The sequence below is a fragment of the Pyrgilauda ruficollis genome, unplaced genomic scaffold (genome assembly GCF_017590135.1).
Source record: "Pyrgilauda ruficollis isolate IOZ18807 unplaced genomic scaffold, ASM1759013v1 scaffold27, whole genome shotgun sequence".
Taxonomy (NCBI): domain Eukaryota; kingdom Metazoa; phylum Chordata; class Aves; order Passeriformes; family Passeridae; genus Pyrgilauda; species Pyrgilauda ruficollis.
Window position 1 is genome coordinate 5,861,962 of NW_024524044.1, and position 17,997 is coordinate 5,879,958.

Genomic DNA, 17,997 nt, shown 5'->3' on the forward strand with positions numbered 1-17,997 from the left:
AACCCACCTTATTTAAAAAGCTAGTTAAACACAGAGAACAACTCAGAATCCAGTCTTACTCTCATATCAGAGATTATTTATTTTTCTTACAAGGTAATTATCAATATTGCTTGAAATTTTTAGTGCACAAAATTTGACTCAGAAAACATCAACAATAATACTATTTCCAATGTCTTTGTTAAACTCACTGTGGGTTCCTGAAAAATACATTGTGGCTTTTGCCCCATAGTACTAGCATGAAGTTTTTGAGGAATATACCAGAATTCATAACACAAAACTCCAGGAGATTACAGCCAGTTCTGTGTCAGCCCTAATTTTGTGAATATGGACATGGTCAGTTAGTATGGTATAATTTAATTTCAGGAAAAGTTCAAGCTGGCCCTACTTAAAAGAAATACAAGTTTAGAAAGAAAGCAAGGTCTTCACACAGCTCTGACATAAGTTGATATAAGCTAAAGAATAAGGCCACTTAAACTTGGTCCTTTTTTTCCAATAAAAAAAGGATGAAGGAAACACTGTCAGTTAAGTTTACAAGTCACACACTGCATAACCCAAGACACGCTGCTCTCTCTGACATTCCACTGAAGAAGAGATTGCCTCAGCTCATGAGAAGTACTGTAGGTAGTGAAGTGCACAGCTGTGTACCCTGAAACAACTCTCACTAGAAGGCAGACTGCTTTCTAACAGGCTCTTTGTGATGGGAAATTTATTCCTGATGTTAGAACTCACAGAGGAAGCTCTTCCATTACACACATGCACTGCATGCCCAGGCACTGCAGCTGAACAGCCACAGGGAGAATCAACGCTTAAGCAGCAGTACAAAAGCTGCCATAAAAAATGAAAAATTTAGCCACAGCACTACTGCTTAATGTGCCAGTCCCTTCTATATAGCAAACACTTTCAAGTTAAGTACAAATTCTTCCAAGCTGCTTTTAAATATCACACATACTATTTACATATTTATCTTAGTTCATCCCCAAAAGATAGAAAAAAAAAATTCTATTGTGCTTTTCATGGCATATCTGTATTACACTATCATGTAGTCTTCCTTTGCTCATTACTCAATTTTGATAGGGGACTACAAAATAAATTTTTGGAGCACTTGCTACTAGAATAACCAAATAGTTTTAATAAAAATTGATGATGCCATTAAAAAGGCAGAGGATAAAAAAAAAAAAAATTAAAGCTCCTTATTATTGTATTACTAAAATCTGCAATATTCCACCAAGTTTACATAGTCACAGCAACATTGCACTGTTAAAGAGGACAGTACATTTGTCACAATCTGTTTATTGTCCACATACATTATTTATTAGCCAGTTATCTACAAGTATTATTTACCACAGGCAAACTAAATACTGTGCTTTTAAGAAACCTGCATAGAAATGATTGGATGTTTCTTTTATTTTGGACATATTTACAAAAAGAATTTCTATGTGTGTCAGCAATAAATAATCCCAATATTCAAAATGTCAGTGCTCATGCACACACTGACAAGATGGCTGCATGCTTTAAAAATAATTTTTACAGTACAGTCTCCTTCATAGCCCTCTCTCTAATAATAGCAGAAAGTGCATTTTCTTCCATATTCTTTTTCCTTTTCTTCTGTTTTCATTTAGTCTTGCTTCTGAGGGATACAGCCTTCCATCTCAACAACTTCTGGCCAGCCTTCATACTTGTTTGTGTCCTTGTTATTCTTTATATGCTATAAATGGAAAATATCAATCTGCTGTTAACATAAAGTCATTTATCCTTTTGCTTTAACTCATAGCTTTAAGACATGTACTTATTTTCAGGCCATGGACAAAGAAAAAACATTATTAACTTCCTGTGCTTTGAATCAAACACAACAATCTGTAAGTATTCACCATATAAAGCACCTTGCTCAGACAAGTGTATGGTAAAAAGTTAAGCCATACAGGGAAAACATTTTTAAATTTTATTATAGATATTTGCTTGGGAAGAGAGAAGCAAGGAAATGACCAACTGCATTAAAGCATGAACTTTAGCCTTTTTAGCATAAAGGTAAAAATAAATAAGGATGCTAAATTTACAAGGCAATGAAAGCAAATAGTGAGATTTGAAAGAACATTTTATTTGTCCACCAAACAACTATCTACAGTCAGGTAAGACATTATTGCCTCCAAGAGTCTGCCACTGTTTCTGCAGTTAGTTTCCCCTCCCTTAGAAAGCTGGCAGAAAAAACCACAACCTTACTCTGCTAGTACAAATCTACTTCTACTAGTAATTAAAGGCAACATTGACACATGCTGAATTGTAACAGCTAAAGTATGGGAATATATTCTATTTCATAAATTTTGTGATGGCAGCAAAGAGAGAAGAGCAAAGCTAACAGCTGGGAACACCAACACCTTAACTACCCACTTATCTCTTGGAAGTTCACCATTCTTAGTGCATCTAAAACACAACTTGGGCAGAAAGCTTTGAATTCTTCAGGTTAATTTGAGTCACTAAAAAGATGAATAATCTAGTTACTGGCATAGTAAGATCTACACCATATAAGATTTTTTTCTTATTTATGAGTCACCAAAGAATCTTATTTTTGTATGGTTAAAAGGAGGAAAAGGAAAAAAACCTGAAAATAAGACTGTGTGCCAGTTCTGCAATAGATACCCATCTTGAACAAATGCATGGCACTTATAAAACGTGCTATGCCTCTATTAATGCAAGCTGTTAAATTCCAGGAAGTTAAAGAATCACAAACCTGTTCAAATGGACTTTTAGTCTTAATTCCTTTCCCACCACAGAAGACCCAGTTGTCCCTGAAGCCAAGGTTAGTAATGGATGTGCTTCCTAATTCAGCAATCAGTCTCCGAGCTTCCTCATTTAGCCTTGAACAAACCAGAGAAGTTCATATGTGAATAAAATACATACCCTCAGAGGTCTCACTGCTCAGTGCACCAGTTTGCTTTGATCCCATTTAATATACTTTAAGTCAGTCAATATTGGGCAAGATCTATCTCTCAGAATCAGGTAAGGCTAGTTCTGAAATCACCTGATGCAACGAGCACTGCTCTTTCATACTATAATCTCAAGGAACCAGGATATAAACTTATCACTACACCAACAAAAACCAAGAATCCTCTCCTGTGAGCATTTATACATCAAGTTCTGTTAGCAATTCTCCAAGCAACTAAAAAAGTCAGCCTTTAAAGTAAATATTGTTTGCAGGTTCAAACTGAAGTCTAGAAGAAAAAGCTATTTTAGATTACAAGAATGAAACGAATATCTGAAATAAGTTCTCATCTGCTTGGGGCAGTTAATTCAAAATTCAGAATGCTGCCTCACAGCATGGTTCAGTGCCTGTAAACCCAAGTAGGATAATTTTAGTATCTAAAGGAAAACAGTTCTGTAGGATAATATATAATTCCAAAATCTCCAAATGGCAGCTCTTTATTTCTTCCTTTAAGTTACTTAATGTGCCTGATTACCAAACAAGACACAAAACTTCTGATTACTACTACCTATTGAGATATAGCTGTATGACTCACTTTAGCCAAGTTTATGAAAATTATTAAATACTGTGCAGGTTATTTGCCCAACCCATACTCCAACTTTCTCAAGCATTAGGGCAGCTTGATTCTTCACAATTTTGTTTCCAAGAACTAGCATTTATATTTACTACCAACTACCAGTGGTAGTTGTAGTATTGTCAGTAAGCAGTAGATCCTCTCTGTCAGCAAGACAAGGCTAAATACAAATTCTAGTTTAGCTGTATTCTATCTGCAAACAAACTTTAAATATCATCAGCTGTAAAATTCTTACTGAAGTAAAACTAACCCTACTTATTATCTAAAACATCAAAGAAGAAAGGGAAGGTAAAATGTAAAGTAACAAAACAAGCGAACAGAACAAGAGAGAAGATCCACCCTTGGCTAATACCCCAGTAAATTACTGTCTTCTTTCCTAAAAGCAGTAAATGTAAGCACACTGGGCTATTTACTGTAAAGACTGCACACTGCAAAGTCAGGACTTAGTCACAGGAAAGCTGCTTCTATATCAAAAATACAGCCAAGTTGTAGACAACAAATTGAACCAAAAGAGGAAAAAACCATACAGACCTCATTAACAAAAAAGTGAATTATTAGTAAAACAACAGAGGAAAAGGAAAGAAGTTTCAATTTTCACTGTGAAAAGCAATCCTTTGAATAGGATGACTTAAGTGAGGAGTGGATTATAACACATATTCTACAGCAATTTTTAGTATCTATTGAAACTGACCCAAGTTGTAAAAGTTGGAAGACAATGTTTCAGGAGACCTAAACCCTCTTAGGCTACATCTAGATTAATAAATTGAATAACTTTGGGGTGAAACAGTAAAACACTCAGGCCAAAAAATACAAGGCTCACATTAGTAACTTCTGTGACTTTAAATGTAAGGATACAGGCAAGGCTTGTTAGGAAAGGTCTCTGCCATCCTGTAACCACCAAACTCTGTCTTGGAGTTGATCTGAAGAAAGTGCTGGATGGAACAGACACTTTCTACCAGAGTATGTTCTCATAATCATGTTCCTATATCTGGACCTATCTGAATTTACTAGCTTAAGAAGAATGAGCTATCAGCAACAGAAAAATCAGCACACCTATATCTGTTTAGTTTTAGTTTGATTTGTGTTGTGCCCAAATCACATGCGCATTATAAAACTAAAAAACTGGAAGTATAGTTTCAAATCTGTCATTTTGGAAGGACAAAATCCTATTAGAAGTGATTGTGTGATAATGTATTTTTTTTCAGTATAAAACAGCGTGCAAAAATTTAAGCAACATTTACTATTTAAAATCAATTACATACTTAGTTGCACCATCATCGTATGTTGCCATTAACACAATCGTTCCATCCTGGATGGTCTTCAGAAATTCAATAAGTGGCGCCACATCTGAAAAGAAGGAGAACATAAAAGAGTTTAATAATAAGCAAAAATTATGTATTTCAACATCTGCAATGCAAAGGCATTAATTTTAAGAATATTTGTAGAGATAATATATATAATATTTATATATAGAATATATATAAAATTTGTAAATATATCTCTATAAAAAGATGCAGAGTGAGAGAAAGCTAAAATGCATCAGAGAACTCTTATTTTATAGAAAGAGTTTAATCCTTACTGTGTAAAGACATAACCCCTAATGAGAACTACTCTGGAGAACAAGTCTGTTTGATTAACCACACCATTCCCTTCCACCTCAACTACTTATGTTTCTTTGAAGTTGCACTCTCTCACAATTACAAAGGTAGAGGTGAAGCACTCCCTTAACTATCAGCTTAAATCACACAGCAAATGCAGTCTGGACAAGAAGGAAGAAAACAAGCACATTTGTTGTTTCTCTCTGACCAGCGTAATTGCACCTACCTCCTCCCCACATGTCAAAGAACTTAGTGTCTAATAATTCACCTGTTTTACCTGAAAGGAAAAAGAAAAATAAACATTTGGTGCCATCAAATGTAGCCAAAATTATTTTACAGATAACATGCCCAACTCCTCTTATGCTCTTTCAGACAAAGTACTGCAGAAGACACCAGATAAATGAGTTATGGTAACATCACTTTTATGGAAACAGTGCAGTGGTTTGTGAAAAAGTGCAGGGAAAAGTAAGAGCAAAAAAGTGAGAAGATCCAAAGAAGTGTTGGAGGCCAGGCTGGTTACAGCTTTAAGCAACCTAGTCCAGTGAAAGGTGTCCTTGCCCTTGGCAGGGGGGTTGGGACTGGGTGATCTTAAAGGTCCCTTCAAGCACAGACCATTCTATGATTCTAGACAAAATTCTGATTTTGCTTCAAGTGGAATCTGAAATAAATGAAAACACCCACAGGCTCTAAAATCAACACAGATTATTCAGTTCATATATCTGCTTTTTTTTTTTTTTTTTTTTTTTTTTTTTTTTTATTTAGTTGTGCAAAAATAGACAGTATAGCTATAGACTGCCTTTTGTGCCATATGGAAAGTCACAAAGATTAAAATTAGACTGCATGTTTGTTTTGCTATAGACTTACTACTGTAAGTAGATTTAAACATCCAGAATAAATAGAAAACAGTGGATAATATAGTATATCTCATTACCTTTTCTTATTATGCTGTCTACAAAGGAGTATTTGATGGAAGGTGGAGGGTTTTTTTTAAATATATACATTCATTTAAAGTTTGGAAGACAGAGAAAGACTGGAGCTATAAAATACAAACATAGGTATTTTGGTTTTTAACAGATTGAGATAGTTTAGCAAAGCAACATAGGATTAGGAAGTATTGTTCAAGTTATGCTTTAGATGCTTTAGAATCTGAGTACAATCTGCAAATAAGAATTTATATTGCAGTGAAATGACAAAGTGCTATCTTAGTGCTACAAGGAATCATTTCCTACACATTAAAGACAAATGTGCCAGTGCTGACATTCAGTTCCGCTTTCAAGGTAACACACAGCTAAACTTGTTTGGTTTTAATGAAAATTATGAACTCAGAACACAATTACTCAACAGGACGCATTTATGGACAAGGTCTATAAACCAAATATACTGATTCAAGTGAGGAAATAATGAACTGGTTTTTGTGTGTAGTAACAAAACTGTTAAAGACGCTAAAGAAGTTTCACTGAAAACAGAACAATAGAAGAATGCAGTCTACAGTTTAATTAGTGGTGGCAACACACAAGGTCAGAAGAAGCAGCATGCATCTCATGTCTTTTTCTGTTTTTGCATTAGGCATTTACACGATGTATCAAAAGACAGTCACTGCCACGCTCCGCATTACTATTTTTACAACCCATTTTTAGAAACAAAAATGCACTGAGTTTTTCTGCTTTGTAACAACAAGGTGTCAGTGCCAATATCTGACATTACCTCAGTATAAATAATCTGAGTACTTCCTTTTCGCTCTGGTGCTTGCCTTTCACCATCCCATAGTATTTCACCTTAAATTTCAGAAACAATTTGAAAATGAAGACAATCTGCCCACTTAAAATGTCACTTACCATTGACCAAGGCGATATTTATTCCTCTGCCAACATTATTTTTTACTCCACTCATTAAACTGCAACAAAATAAATATTTTTGTTTTTAATCAGGCAATCTTCTCATGTTAAATATTTCTGGTTTTTAAATAGGATCAAGTTCTAAGAGAGACATAGTTAAAAGACCACATGTTCATGAGTACTTAAATGAGGCAAAATCTCCTTGAACTAATCTGTGTTCTTAAGGCACACTGAATTAAGAATAGTATATCAAGTATCCCCAGCTGTATTGATTTAATTTTATTGCTTTATCATGGTTTCAAAGTACATCTGTATATTAAAAGTGCCACAAAAACAGTGCTGTTTGCATCCTTACACACACACACACAGCTTCCATGTCAGCCTTCTCTGGCCAACTTCTTTGTGACAGGCTAGGAACAAGAAATGGTCTATCATAGAAGAATGTCAAAAATCTTCCTCTCTGGTGCTGTCTTTTGCACCCAGGATGAAGAAAGAAGCAAAAATTTAGAGGAATGACGAACTGAATAGACAAGTATCAGAAACAGACTCGGTATTCAGAGAGGCTGTGAAAGACTACCAGATAAGGGCAACTCTTGGCAGAGTGAATTTAAAAGGTTTTAAAGAACTAGTAATCAGAGATGATAGAGTTCACATTCTTTTGTTAGTCCATTAAGTTATACTATCTGGCAAAAACTGTGATTTAAATTAAAACTATAATTCAGTAATTTCTGAAAGAAAATACTTGAAATTTCCTGCTGAAATTCAGAATTCAGTTCTGGCTAGTAGGGAACTCCATAAGTATTTTAGCCACTGGAGGGTAATTTCTGCTGTGATCATGTGATTTTCATGTCATGTCTGAGCAAGAAAACATTCTAAACAAGAAAAACATATGGTAAATAAAGACTGGGACATAAATGAATAAAGGCAATGAAATTCTGAACGCGTTCTTTTCCTCCTGCAAGATTTAGTAGGCACTTAATTTACAAAAAAAAACAAAAAAACCTTTCATTTTAACAACAAAATCCTTTGTAAATAAGTAGCAGTAGAAAAATATCTAATACTGAGGTTACTAGACACTGAAACTCCACACATGCATAAAGTTATAATGGATTCAGATAAAACCTGCAATGATGCAAGAATTACTAGTTACTAAAGGAATGTAGCACAGCATTCTGCTCTTGGGTAACTGTGGCACAATCATGCAACTGGCTTCATACTAAAATAAAACTGCATGGAGGAGTTGCTGGTAAAGAAGTAAATATAGCCCCTTCTAAAAAGCCATGAAGTAGCAACTACAATATTTAATATTTTGATGATGAGTCCAGCATGGTTTATTTCTAATTTGGATTATGGCCTCCCAATATAGAACAAGGCTATAACTGAACTTGTCAGAGATCAGAACTGAACTGGACAGAAATCCTGCCTCACATTAAAATATCTATATAATAAAAAAGAGAAGTTGACAAATTATTTGCATTCTGAATTGTATCAGCAACTTTAGTGCTTTTATAATTCAAGTGACATCCTTATATTTAATACATAGGAAAAATACTCTACTCTGTAAATATCATTCACAAATTATGAAATCTCATACCTGCTGTCCTGTCTTGGAAGTATGAAGAACACAAAGTAATCAGAAAAAGGAAAGCCTTTTTGCAAGCGTGAGTTGACAGAATATCTCTAAAAAAAGAGCTACTCAAGAGGAAATGACTTTTTTTCAGAGCTCTGATACATTACTTTATACCCTTGAGACAGCTTGTGCATCATCACTAACACAACAGGCTGCAATGCAACAGCTTCGCACAGGAGGGCAGCCCTTCATCAGGTTTAGAATTCTTCCAGGAATTTACAGTCTACAAGCTGAGAGCTTTTCAGAGAAATAATACCTCTTATAAGCAAAGCAGGAGATCATATAAAATCAATCAAATTTCCTGTAGACACTTAGACAGACATGACCAGTTCCCCTTTGAAGGAATTCAGGAAGATGTTTGCCAAGGAAAGGTGGACTTTAGAGTCCAATAGCCGTGCACTGAAGTACCCACTTAGAGGACTTTTTCCAGCAACTACTTTTTTTTCCATCACTTTCTTCAGCAAAATATTTAGTAGAGGATTTTTCTTTTTTTGGACAGAAATAAAGAAAAAAAACCTCTTCTTATCTAATCAGTCAGCAAGACATTAAAAAAAAAAAAAAGAGTCAAAAATCCCAAACAAAACAACCCTACAATCCTGAAATTAAAACATTACTTGCATTCCCACAACTTTTAATCATTGAATCAGCTTAAGTCTTCACAGTTAATAAGCTTCCTATATTAAGCAACCAGAATGAGACAGTAGCACGTTTTGTAACACCAGCAGAAATACCAGGCTGAGATTAGATCAGCCTGCCCAAGGTCACCCGGGCAGTCAGCAGTAAGAATGGAAAGTGAAGGAGCAGCCCGTGGTGCCCAGGTGAGCTCCTGCTGAGCAGCTGCTCCCAGCCACGCTGGATGCTCTGCTGCAAACTGACCCCGCTCAGCCAGCCCTACAGGAATGATACCTAGTGCTAAAAACAGTCTCCTCTTTAAGATCACTTGAGACTAGCCTTACAGTTACTTTGGAGAGTAAAGTGATTTTTTTTTTTTAATACATGGATTATTCTATTTAAACTATTATGTGGGGTTCTGCTGTTCACAGAGAAGCTGCCATTGGCTCTAGAATTCATTAGCACCAGCTGCTGTATGCTATCTGTACTAATAGTGTGAGCTGAGAAACAGCTAAACTGGAGTAGCTTAAATGCAAGTGGAAGGCAAAAGTGTTAAGTGTGACTGATATTTAAAAAAAAAAATCTCCTTCCAACAACACTAACATTATGTCTTTTCTGACACGTCACCTGCAAGATCAAGTGGATTAGATTATGTTATAGGAAGCTGCACATTCAGGTTGTTCCTGCTCATTATCACTCAAAGAGGAAAAACACAGTCTAAAAATAAATATTAATATTCCCATTATGGGGGTTTACTGAAAAGTACTCAGTTAAATGCTTTATGCACAGTATTACTGATAATACTGTGTCAAAAACATTATTAAAAAGAGGACTTAAATCCAAACTGTGTCTCAAGCAGTTGTTTTCCTCCTTTCACAATTATATAAAGTTTATTAACCTTAGCTATCATCAGCACAGTTAAATAACTATCGATCATTAAAATATTATTTTTCCCTTTTGAAGGCAACCTTAGAAGAAACGTAGAAAATGTGTTCTGACATTGGTACTGAGGAAATATAGTTTAAAATATTGCAAAAGACAATACAATTATTCACTGAATTACTATTAGAGGCATCAGGACAAGTTACTTAGAGACAGGTGTGCATGTGACTTGACAAAGTCTATCTCCTAAGTCTGCAAACCTGAAACAAAGTGCAAGCTATCTTGCATGTATTAAAACAACATACATTTCTGCATTTACTGCAGAGCATTAAGTGTGTTTCATCAGAGATAAGGTTATAATGCAACGAGACCTTTTCATGGAGTCAAACTGTTTGTAAAAATACCCTAATTTACACTGCTGATTCTGTGTACAAAGTGATCTAAGTATTTGAAAGAGACACTTAGAAACAACAGGTAAAATACTTACACATTATCCTCTACACAAATTTTAGGTCCAACTACATTTGCTGCTCCACTTGACATTTTGAATGCAAAATGCTTTTCAGGACAAGCTTTAGAGATCCCACACTTGTATCTTGGAGGTTTTGTAGCTTTCAAAAGGAAATAAATCAGGATTTTAGAGAACACCACAGGTAGGCCAACAGACAAATATATTCTGAAGGAATTCAAGGAAGAGAGCAAACACAAACACTATCTCATCCGCAGTTACATAGCATTTTAAAATAATCTAAGCTCCTGAAGCACCTCATTATTACAACTTCTTGTTCTCACCCTGCTGCTTGCTCTGGCACAGTCATCAAAAGCCACAAGCCAAAACTACAAAACAGACTTTACCAGAAATTTAGGAAAATCAGGAGAAGAGGAAAATTAGTTTCTGATTGCATTTGAAGTGTAATTAAGACTTTCTTGACTATGAAAATTCATCAGTCTTTCTGTTATTAGTAAAAGCAAGGCACAGCAGTAATACATGCCTATGAATACTCACAGCGTGCAGCTGCATCCAATGCTGATCTAGCTAAAATGAAAAAAGAAAGTTTTACAAGATGTTACTATTAAAGTGTCATCTGCTATATCATATCCTATAAATGTAAAATCTTTCTGTACCCCTATAAAAACAGGCTGGTTGAAATGAAGTATCAAATCCACCTGAAAATTATGCTGCAAGAAAAAACAACTTTTATGCATTAGCAGAATGAAAGTGATTGCTTTCATTTATGGCTCTCAGAGAGTCATGGAGAGTCGTGGAGTCAAAAACCCACAGAGATCCAAAACCTCTGAGAATTTATGGAGTTCAGGTGATTGAAGTGAAATTAATTCCCTCCTTACAGCTTCACTGGGATGGGGTTCCTTTCACCTAAACTGGAAGCCTGCAGCTCAGGTGTATTTCAACCCAACCATTCATGATTCCCTTTCCTGAGATATGAAGAGACACAAGTGCCCCCACCATGCACACGAGTGAATGACACCTGAATGGCACCTCTGTCCCAACAATGATTACTAGAGATTACTCTGCTGACTGCTTCGGACGGCAGCCCACGCTGCAGTAATCCAGAGTTAAAGAACACAAACTCCACCCATGTACCAAACATGGTTGGGGTTTTTTTTTTAGTTAATAAAAAGCACCTTGAAAGAAAACTCTGGTTCAAAATAGACTCTGAAATTTGAGATACTTCAACTGCTAATCTTTATCTGCGTAGAACACCTGGGCACATCTGAAATGTTTTGATTACTGCACATTCAACTTAACATGGTAGCATACCTGCACAAGAGCAAAAAAACCCCCAAAACAAATTCTAAATCTCTTTAGCAGTATTAAGGCAGAGCATAGATTTCCAGAAACATGATTCAAGTAGTCTAATTTATTACTCCACACTAAGACTGCATTTCCAGTAAACAAAAAAATAAAAAACAGGTAAAATTATGTATCCTTTGCAGACAAAATAATCAAAATTATTAAGAGAGTAGGCTAAATATTTCATACAGAAAATAATACACATATTATATGTAAAAAAATAAGCACACATATTAAAGATAAACACAATTCTTAAGTTGAAGAGCTCAGGCAAAACTAATATGATATTCTTGATAAAGCCTCAAGTAAATATTAATAAATGTCCAGAGAAAACAAAGTCATCACTTACCAAATATGTGTCCTAAGTTTGCATCCATTTTTATTTCAAACACTTGAGATATGACATAAAACGTCAATAAAAATATTGCTATGACTACTACCAACTTTGCAGCACCTGTTAAGAAACAAAATGTTTCAAAACATTACCTGCAAATGGTAACATTAGTTTACCAAAATTAGCAACATGAGAAATGTGTATCAGATTACACTCTGGGGAGCTCAGAAACAGGATGACCATTTGTGGATCTACTAAACAGAATAAATCTGAAAAAAAGGATGGATATTATGGATGGATATTACAATGTAGGATGGAACTGCACCAATCCATCAGGTTATGCAATGCACTCTGGTCTTAACTTTCTCTACCTTCATGCTTATCTGACACTTTAGTACACCAACTCAGCTCAGCAGCCAGGAGAAACCAGACTTCCATGAAAATCCAGCTTAACCAAATGAACTAAGATGATCTACCTGGCTGTTGTCCAAAGGCAAAATTCCCACCTTCCCCATTCCACTTGCATGCTCTTAGCCCTGAGTACCTGGTTCCTCACTGTTCACAAATATGGTGTATCCCCCTGCCCTCAACTGGAGCTACCTCTGTTTTAATATACGGCCCAGACTGAGTGATTAGGGATCTGTTTATATACTGCAGCTTGGCTACTATGGTCAGTCAGCTCTGAGTATGACAAAAAAAAAAACCAACCAACAAACAACAACAAAAAGCCCCCAAACCACCAGCCAACCAGAAACAAACTTACTTTTCAAGAAATGTATATTAATGACCTTCAGAAAGCAAGTTTGATGACTCAGAGCCTATTTTAAAACAAGTAAGAAAAAGCAGTACCTCTCCTGTCTCCCTTTTAATATACTGAAGTAGGCAGTTCTAAGTTTTACAAGGCTAAATTCCTGCAGTGCTGAGTGGCCAATCTACTTCCTGGGAGAAAAGCTGTAAGCACACAGCCACAGCAGCCTACATCTGAAATGGAAATGTATGTGATACAGCCACAAACCTCACTATTTTTTAGCATAATTTGCAATCCATTTTTACAGAATACTCCACTCTTAACTGACTATAAAATACTGACTAAAAAGTACTGACTGAGAGTACAAGGCAGGTGAGGAGGCATCTGATCAACATCCTGCCTTCCTATCTCACCACAGTATATCAAACTGGTTGGAAGACTCAACTTTAAAGCATGCTTCTATTTCTCAGATTGCCAGCCAAATCCTCTAGAAAAATCCAAACTTATATGCTCCTGCAGATCTCAGACTGCTGCTGTGATGGGCTGCTCAGAAAATCTTAAAATAGACAGGTTACTCAGCCTTCAGAAGGATGAGAGATGCTAATCAGTCCTCCCAAAAGGCTGAAAAAATATAAGGGGATAGAAAAAGAAAAGAAAGATGAAGAAAGATACAAGGGTTTTTTGCTTGTAGTTTGGTCTTTTTCATGTGTGAGCACACACATATTATGATGTAAGAAAACACAGGTGCAAACCTAGCTTAAAAATGTTATGCTGGAACTCCAAAGATCACTGCAAAGGAAAGGGAAGGGAAAGGAAGGGAATCATGTGCAAGCACTGGATAAACAGATGATCTGAACATATGTTAAGAAATGGGGTAAAGGTTTTCCAAGCAACACTGCTTAAAACCACGAGACTGTACCAGATTTTGGAATGTGTCATCTAGCAAGTGGCATTTGGAGAGAATGTTTTGGTATATAGTATGTGAGATGAACAAGAACTCAGTCTGAGGACCAACCATCCCCTCTACCCTATATTCTCAGCTTTTCAACTGAACTGCAAGGGCTCCCTTCAAAGGAACAGCAAGAAATCTCTCAGAAAGTCCCTTAAGCATTTGAACCAAAACTGGCATGTTTGCTACAGGTGAAACATCCTGTAGGAACTGCCATATCTGCTTTGCAGTTTTTAGCAAAAAAAAAAAAAAAAGTTGGACTCAAGGGAAAAGAAACCTTAAACATGTTTGGAAAGTAATTTTCCAGGTGAATTGGGCCCCCAAAAATTGGACCATTTTCCACTTCTTTATCAGATTCACTTTAGCAGATTGTTTCCGGTTATACATATTGTGATTAATAAAGCAAAATTAGGAGTAGTGGCAAAAATTGTATGCATTAACAAGCTCTTGGAAAAGGTGTCATTTTCTTCTAGAAGAGGCAACAGTTTCTCCTTCTGAAAAATAACACTGTAACTATTGATAAAAGTGCAACGCACCAGAAACTTGGATTTATTCCATTGCTATAAAGGCTATTCTACTGTGACAAAATGTCAAAAATAATGTTTTCTTTTAATGTTATATTAGCAAAGATCTTATTTTTACAACCACTATCCCTTCTGTCAAATAGATTTAGTTTCTTAAAGCTGTACTACAGTAACTTAGCTCTATGAAAAGGCTCTTACAGTTTTCAAACTCCCAGCGACCATTCAGAAAGTTTCAGACACTTAAAACAGCACATAGCAATTTTAGTGAGGCAGGCAAGAAATGGCTGAAGACAACCATTTGCCATTTCCTTATTCCTCCATCATCTTACAGAAACAGCAGCCAAAATATGTCAAGTCATGGCAGCTTAAGCAGTCACTGCAGGTCAGCTACAGCATTTTAACAAGGTGACTGCTCTTCCACCATACCAATTCCAAAATGAGTTTCATTAAACACCAATAAAGGAGAACAGCAATGCCTGTTATGCCAGTTAAGTGAATCGTCCCCTGACAAAGTTTGATGAGGATACCAAATTGGAAGGAGGCATGTCTAAAGGGAGAGTCAACCTGCAGGAACACCTGGATAGGCTGGAAGAATGGGCTGACACTACCAGTGAAGTTCAGCAAGGACAAGTGTAAAGTCTTCCACCACAGAAACCATAACCCAAGAGTAAAGAACAGACTGGAATCTACCCAGCTGGGGAGCAGATCTGTGGAAAAGGACTAGGAGATTCTGGTGGATAACCAACTCAATACAAATGGAAGGTGCTGGCAAAGAAGCCAACAGGATGCTGGACTGCATCAGAAGGATGTCACCATCAGACAGAAATAAAGTCATTATTCCTCTCTGCACAGCACTTGTCAGGCCACACTTGTTACACTCCCTGCAGTGTTGGACCCTCCTATTGAAAAAAAAAAAAAAAAAAAAGAAAAAAGACAGACATGGACAATCTAGAGACAGTCCAACACAAAGATAATCAAAGGACTGGGAAGCCTGTTAGATGAGGAAAGGCTGAGCCTGCTGGATTTGTTCAGCCTTGAGAAAAGGTTTACAGGAGAACTTAGTACCACATTCCAGTATTTCAAGGGTGGCTACAAAGAAGATGGAGACTCCCTTTTAGCAAGGAATTGCAGGGAAAACAAGAGGGCTAGTGGGTACAAGTTATTGTGGGGAAGATTCCAGTTAGACACAGAAAATTCATCACAAGGTGAACAATTGGCCATTGGAATAATCTCCCCAGGAAGTGGTGGTTTCTCCAACACTGGCCATTTTAAAATCTGGCTGGACAGTGCTGGGCTAGGGCTCAAATTAGAGAAAGCTATAGCAGTATGAAAATTATAGGGTGAAACACAGCTGCTATTTCCTGGATGGAATGCTGAGAGTATGCTCAAAACCTATCCCATAGCAATTCCATACATACACAATCTGCAACCTCAAGCACGTGCTAACAGGTAACAGAGGGTGCAGCGGAGTGGAAACACCTTGGACAGCCTCTGTTAAAATCAGATGGTACTTTGCAGCTGATAAACCTGCACAGCACCTGTCAGCCAAGGGAGATAGAAGCAGGTATCTTTCTGCTGAACCAGAAATGGTGGTGAAATCACTCTCCTTAGGTGATCTTGGTTCTTTGTAGCTTAATTGTAATATTAGCTCACAACATCATCCCAAAGTTACCTGCCTCCAATGTATGACCACCCCTCAATGAGTATGTGCTCTATATTTTATTGACTATATCTCTAACAGTGAAGCAAGAGAATTTTACACCAATGAGTAACAAAAGTATGCACTACCAGTCACTCAAGATCCGCCCAAATGAAAAGGAAGTTCATTGAAGGGTCCCCATAACAGGACAGATTAGTGAGGCACAAGAGTCTCAGCTTTCCTGGTGTGCTGACAGACTAATCAAACACTAAAGGTTTGAGGAAATGGCCACTTTTCATATGACAGCTATCTTGTCTAACCATGCTTCTGACAAGAAATGTCAGACCAGATGCTTCTTGAGATCCCTTTTAACCTGGTATTCTATGATTCTATGACTTTAAAACCTTATTGTCACAACTTGTTAATGTTGTCCATAGCAGATGTTTCATAAACGACCAAAGTCTGAGTTTACTGAGCGTACTTACCTGCTATTCTCATGTTTAGTCTTCAGCAAGCTAATGACACTATTGCATTAAAGCAGCCACCTACGGGAAACAAAAAAAAAAATAAAATAAATAAAACAAAAACTAAAAACCACTTCACCATAATTACAGCCAAAAAAGCACTTTTGTGATGAGCAAAAAACCCCATAGACTTTCTAATCAATAAAATTAATGATGATTGTTCTGAATACCTATTTCTTAACACCCATGGTTAAGGGAAGATTTAAGATGGGTTTCTGATGCCTTGCTTTCATTTGTTTCTCCACAAAACAAGTATTCTGAAAAAACACTAATTTCATCTAATCCCCTATAAATTCAGTTTAACTCTCAGTCCTTCAATTTGTGACCTAAGTACTTATCAGTGCTGTATCTAAACAGTATTTAGTTTCCTAAAGCTATGTGGTAAAAGTCAACAACTCCACCTGCACTCCTTCAAAACCCTACCTGCTTCTGGGTGTAAGTTGCTATTTGGCAACACAGCATAGCAAACTGTGCTTTGGAGAGAAAAGATTTAAACATTTTGGTCTCTAGGATACTACAAAAACTGCATTCAATGGAATTGAAAGAAGGTCAACACTTTAATCTCTGTGTTACAAAAACGTCACTCATAGGTACAGCCAGAGGAATAACATGATGGTCAACAATGACAGAAGCACCAGCCCTAGTACTCCAATTATTTCAGAATAAACTGAAAACCACTCTAAGCAAAGTGCCTAAGCATCCACAAGCTTCTTGAGAAGAGCATGTCACCACCACACAGAGTCAAAGTGGGCCACACACTCCACAGGCTCTGAACAAAAGCTCCCACCTCCTCCTCCTGCAATGCAGGGTCCAGAGGCCATACCAAATCTGCCCTCTACCTGCAGAGCCAGAGCTGCTCCTGCCTCTGCTCAGTCCTGGGGGGCTGCACTGAGCCTGGACACCTGCCTCGACTTTCAACAAGATCCCTGAATCGGGGGAATCATCTACACTAAGGCCACATTGGAAAACATGTAATCAGCTCTCACTGTAATCCAAGCAGCTCTCCCAGACTCCCATCACAAAAGATATAGCATCCCTAACCCTCTGCAGTTTTATGCCATGATTTTGAAAAACATCAAAAACATTATCTTTAGAAATTATTAGAAAAACTGCTGTTATTAGAAATACAAATTATTTGGAGACAAGCACCAAAACACCCACATAGTCTTGTGGGCTATACTAGGGAGAAAAAAATTGGTATTATGCAGAAAACCTTTTGCCTTCACTTAGTTCAGTATCTTCAAGTTCAGTGATTTGTGTCCAGATCCTCTTTGCCAAAGAGGAGATTTGTGTCCAGATCCTCTTTGCCAAAGACTCAGTCATTTTGCTCTATCCCTTCAAGATTACAAGAAAATGGC

The 17,997-nt window shown here is 36.8% G+C and overlaps 1 protein-coding gene across 1 annotated transcript in view; it reads right to left on the reverse strand.

The window, feature by feature from the left end:
* Window positions 1-48: 48 nt before the first annotated feature.
* Window positions 49-17,997, reverse strand: part of FAM3C (FAM3 metabolism regulating signaling molecule C) — a 28,684-nt gene continuing 10,735 nt past the window's right edge. The window contains exons 2-10 of the mRNA XM_041471564.1: window positions 16,601-16,660; window positions 12,271-12,375; window positions 11,115-11,144; window positions 10,596-10,719; window positions 6,985-7,043; window positions 5,376-5,426; window positions 4,814-4,898; window positions 2,726-2,852; window positions 49-1,705 (exon numbers count right to left, since the gene is read on the reverse strand). Coding sequence (XP_041327498.1) covers window positions 1,616-1,705; window positions 2,726-2,852; window positions 4,814-4,898; window positions 5,376-5,426; window positions 6,985-7,043; window positions 10,596-10,719; window positions 11,115-11,144; window positions 12,271-12,375; window positions 16,601-16,613 — 684 coding nt within the window. The 5' untranslated portion in view covers window positions 16,614-16,660 and the 3' untranslated portion in view covers window positions 49-1,615. The remainder of the gene's footprint in view (window positions 1,706-2,725; window positions 2,853-4,813; window positions 4,899-5,375; window positions 5,427-6,984; window positions 7,044-10,595; window positions 10,720-11,114; window positions 11,145-12,270; window positions 12,376-16,600; window positions 16,661-17,997) is intronic.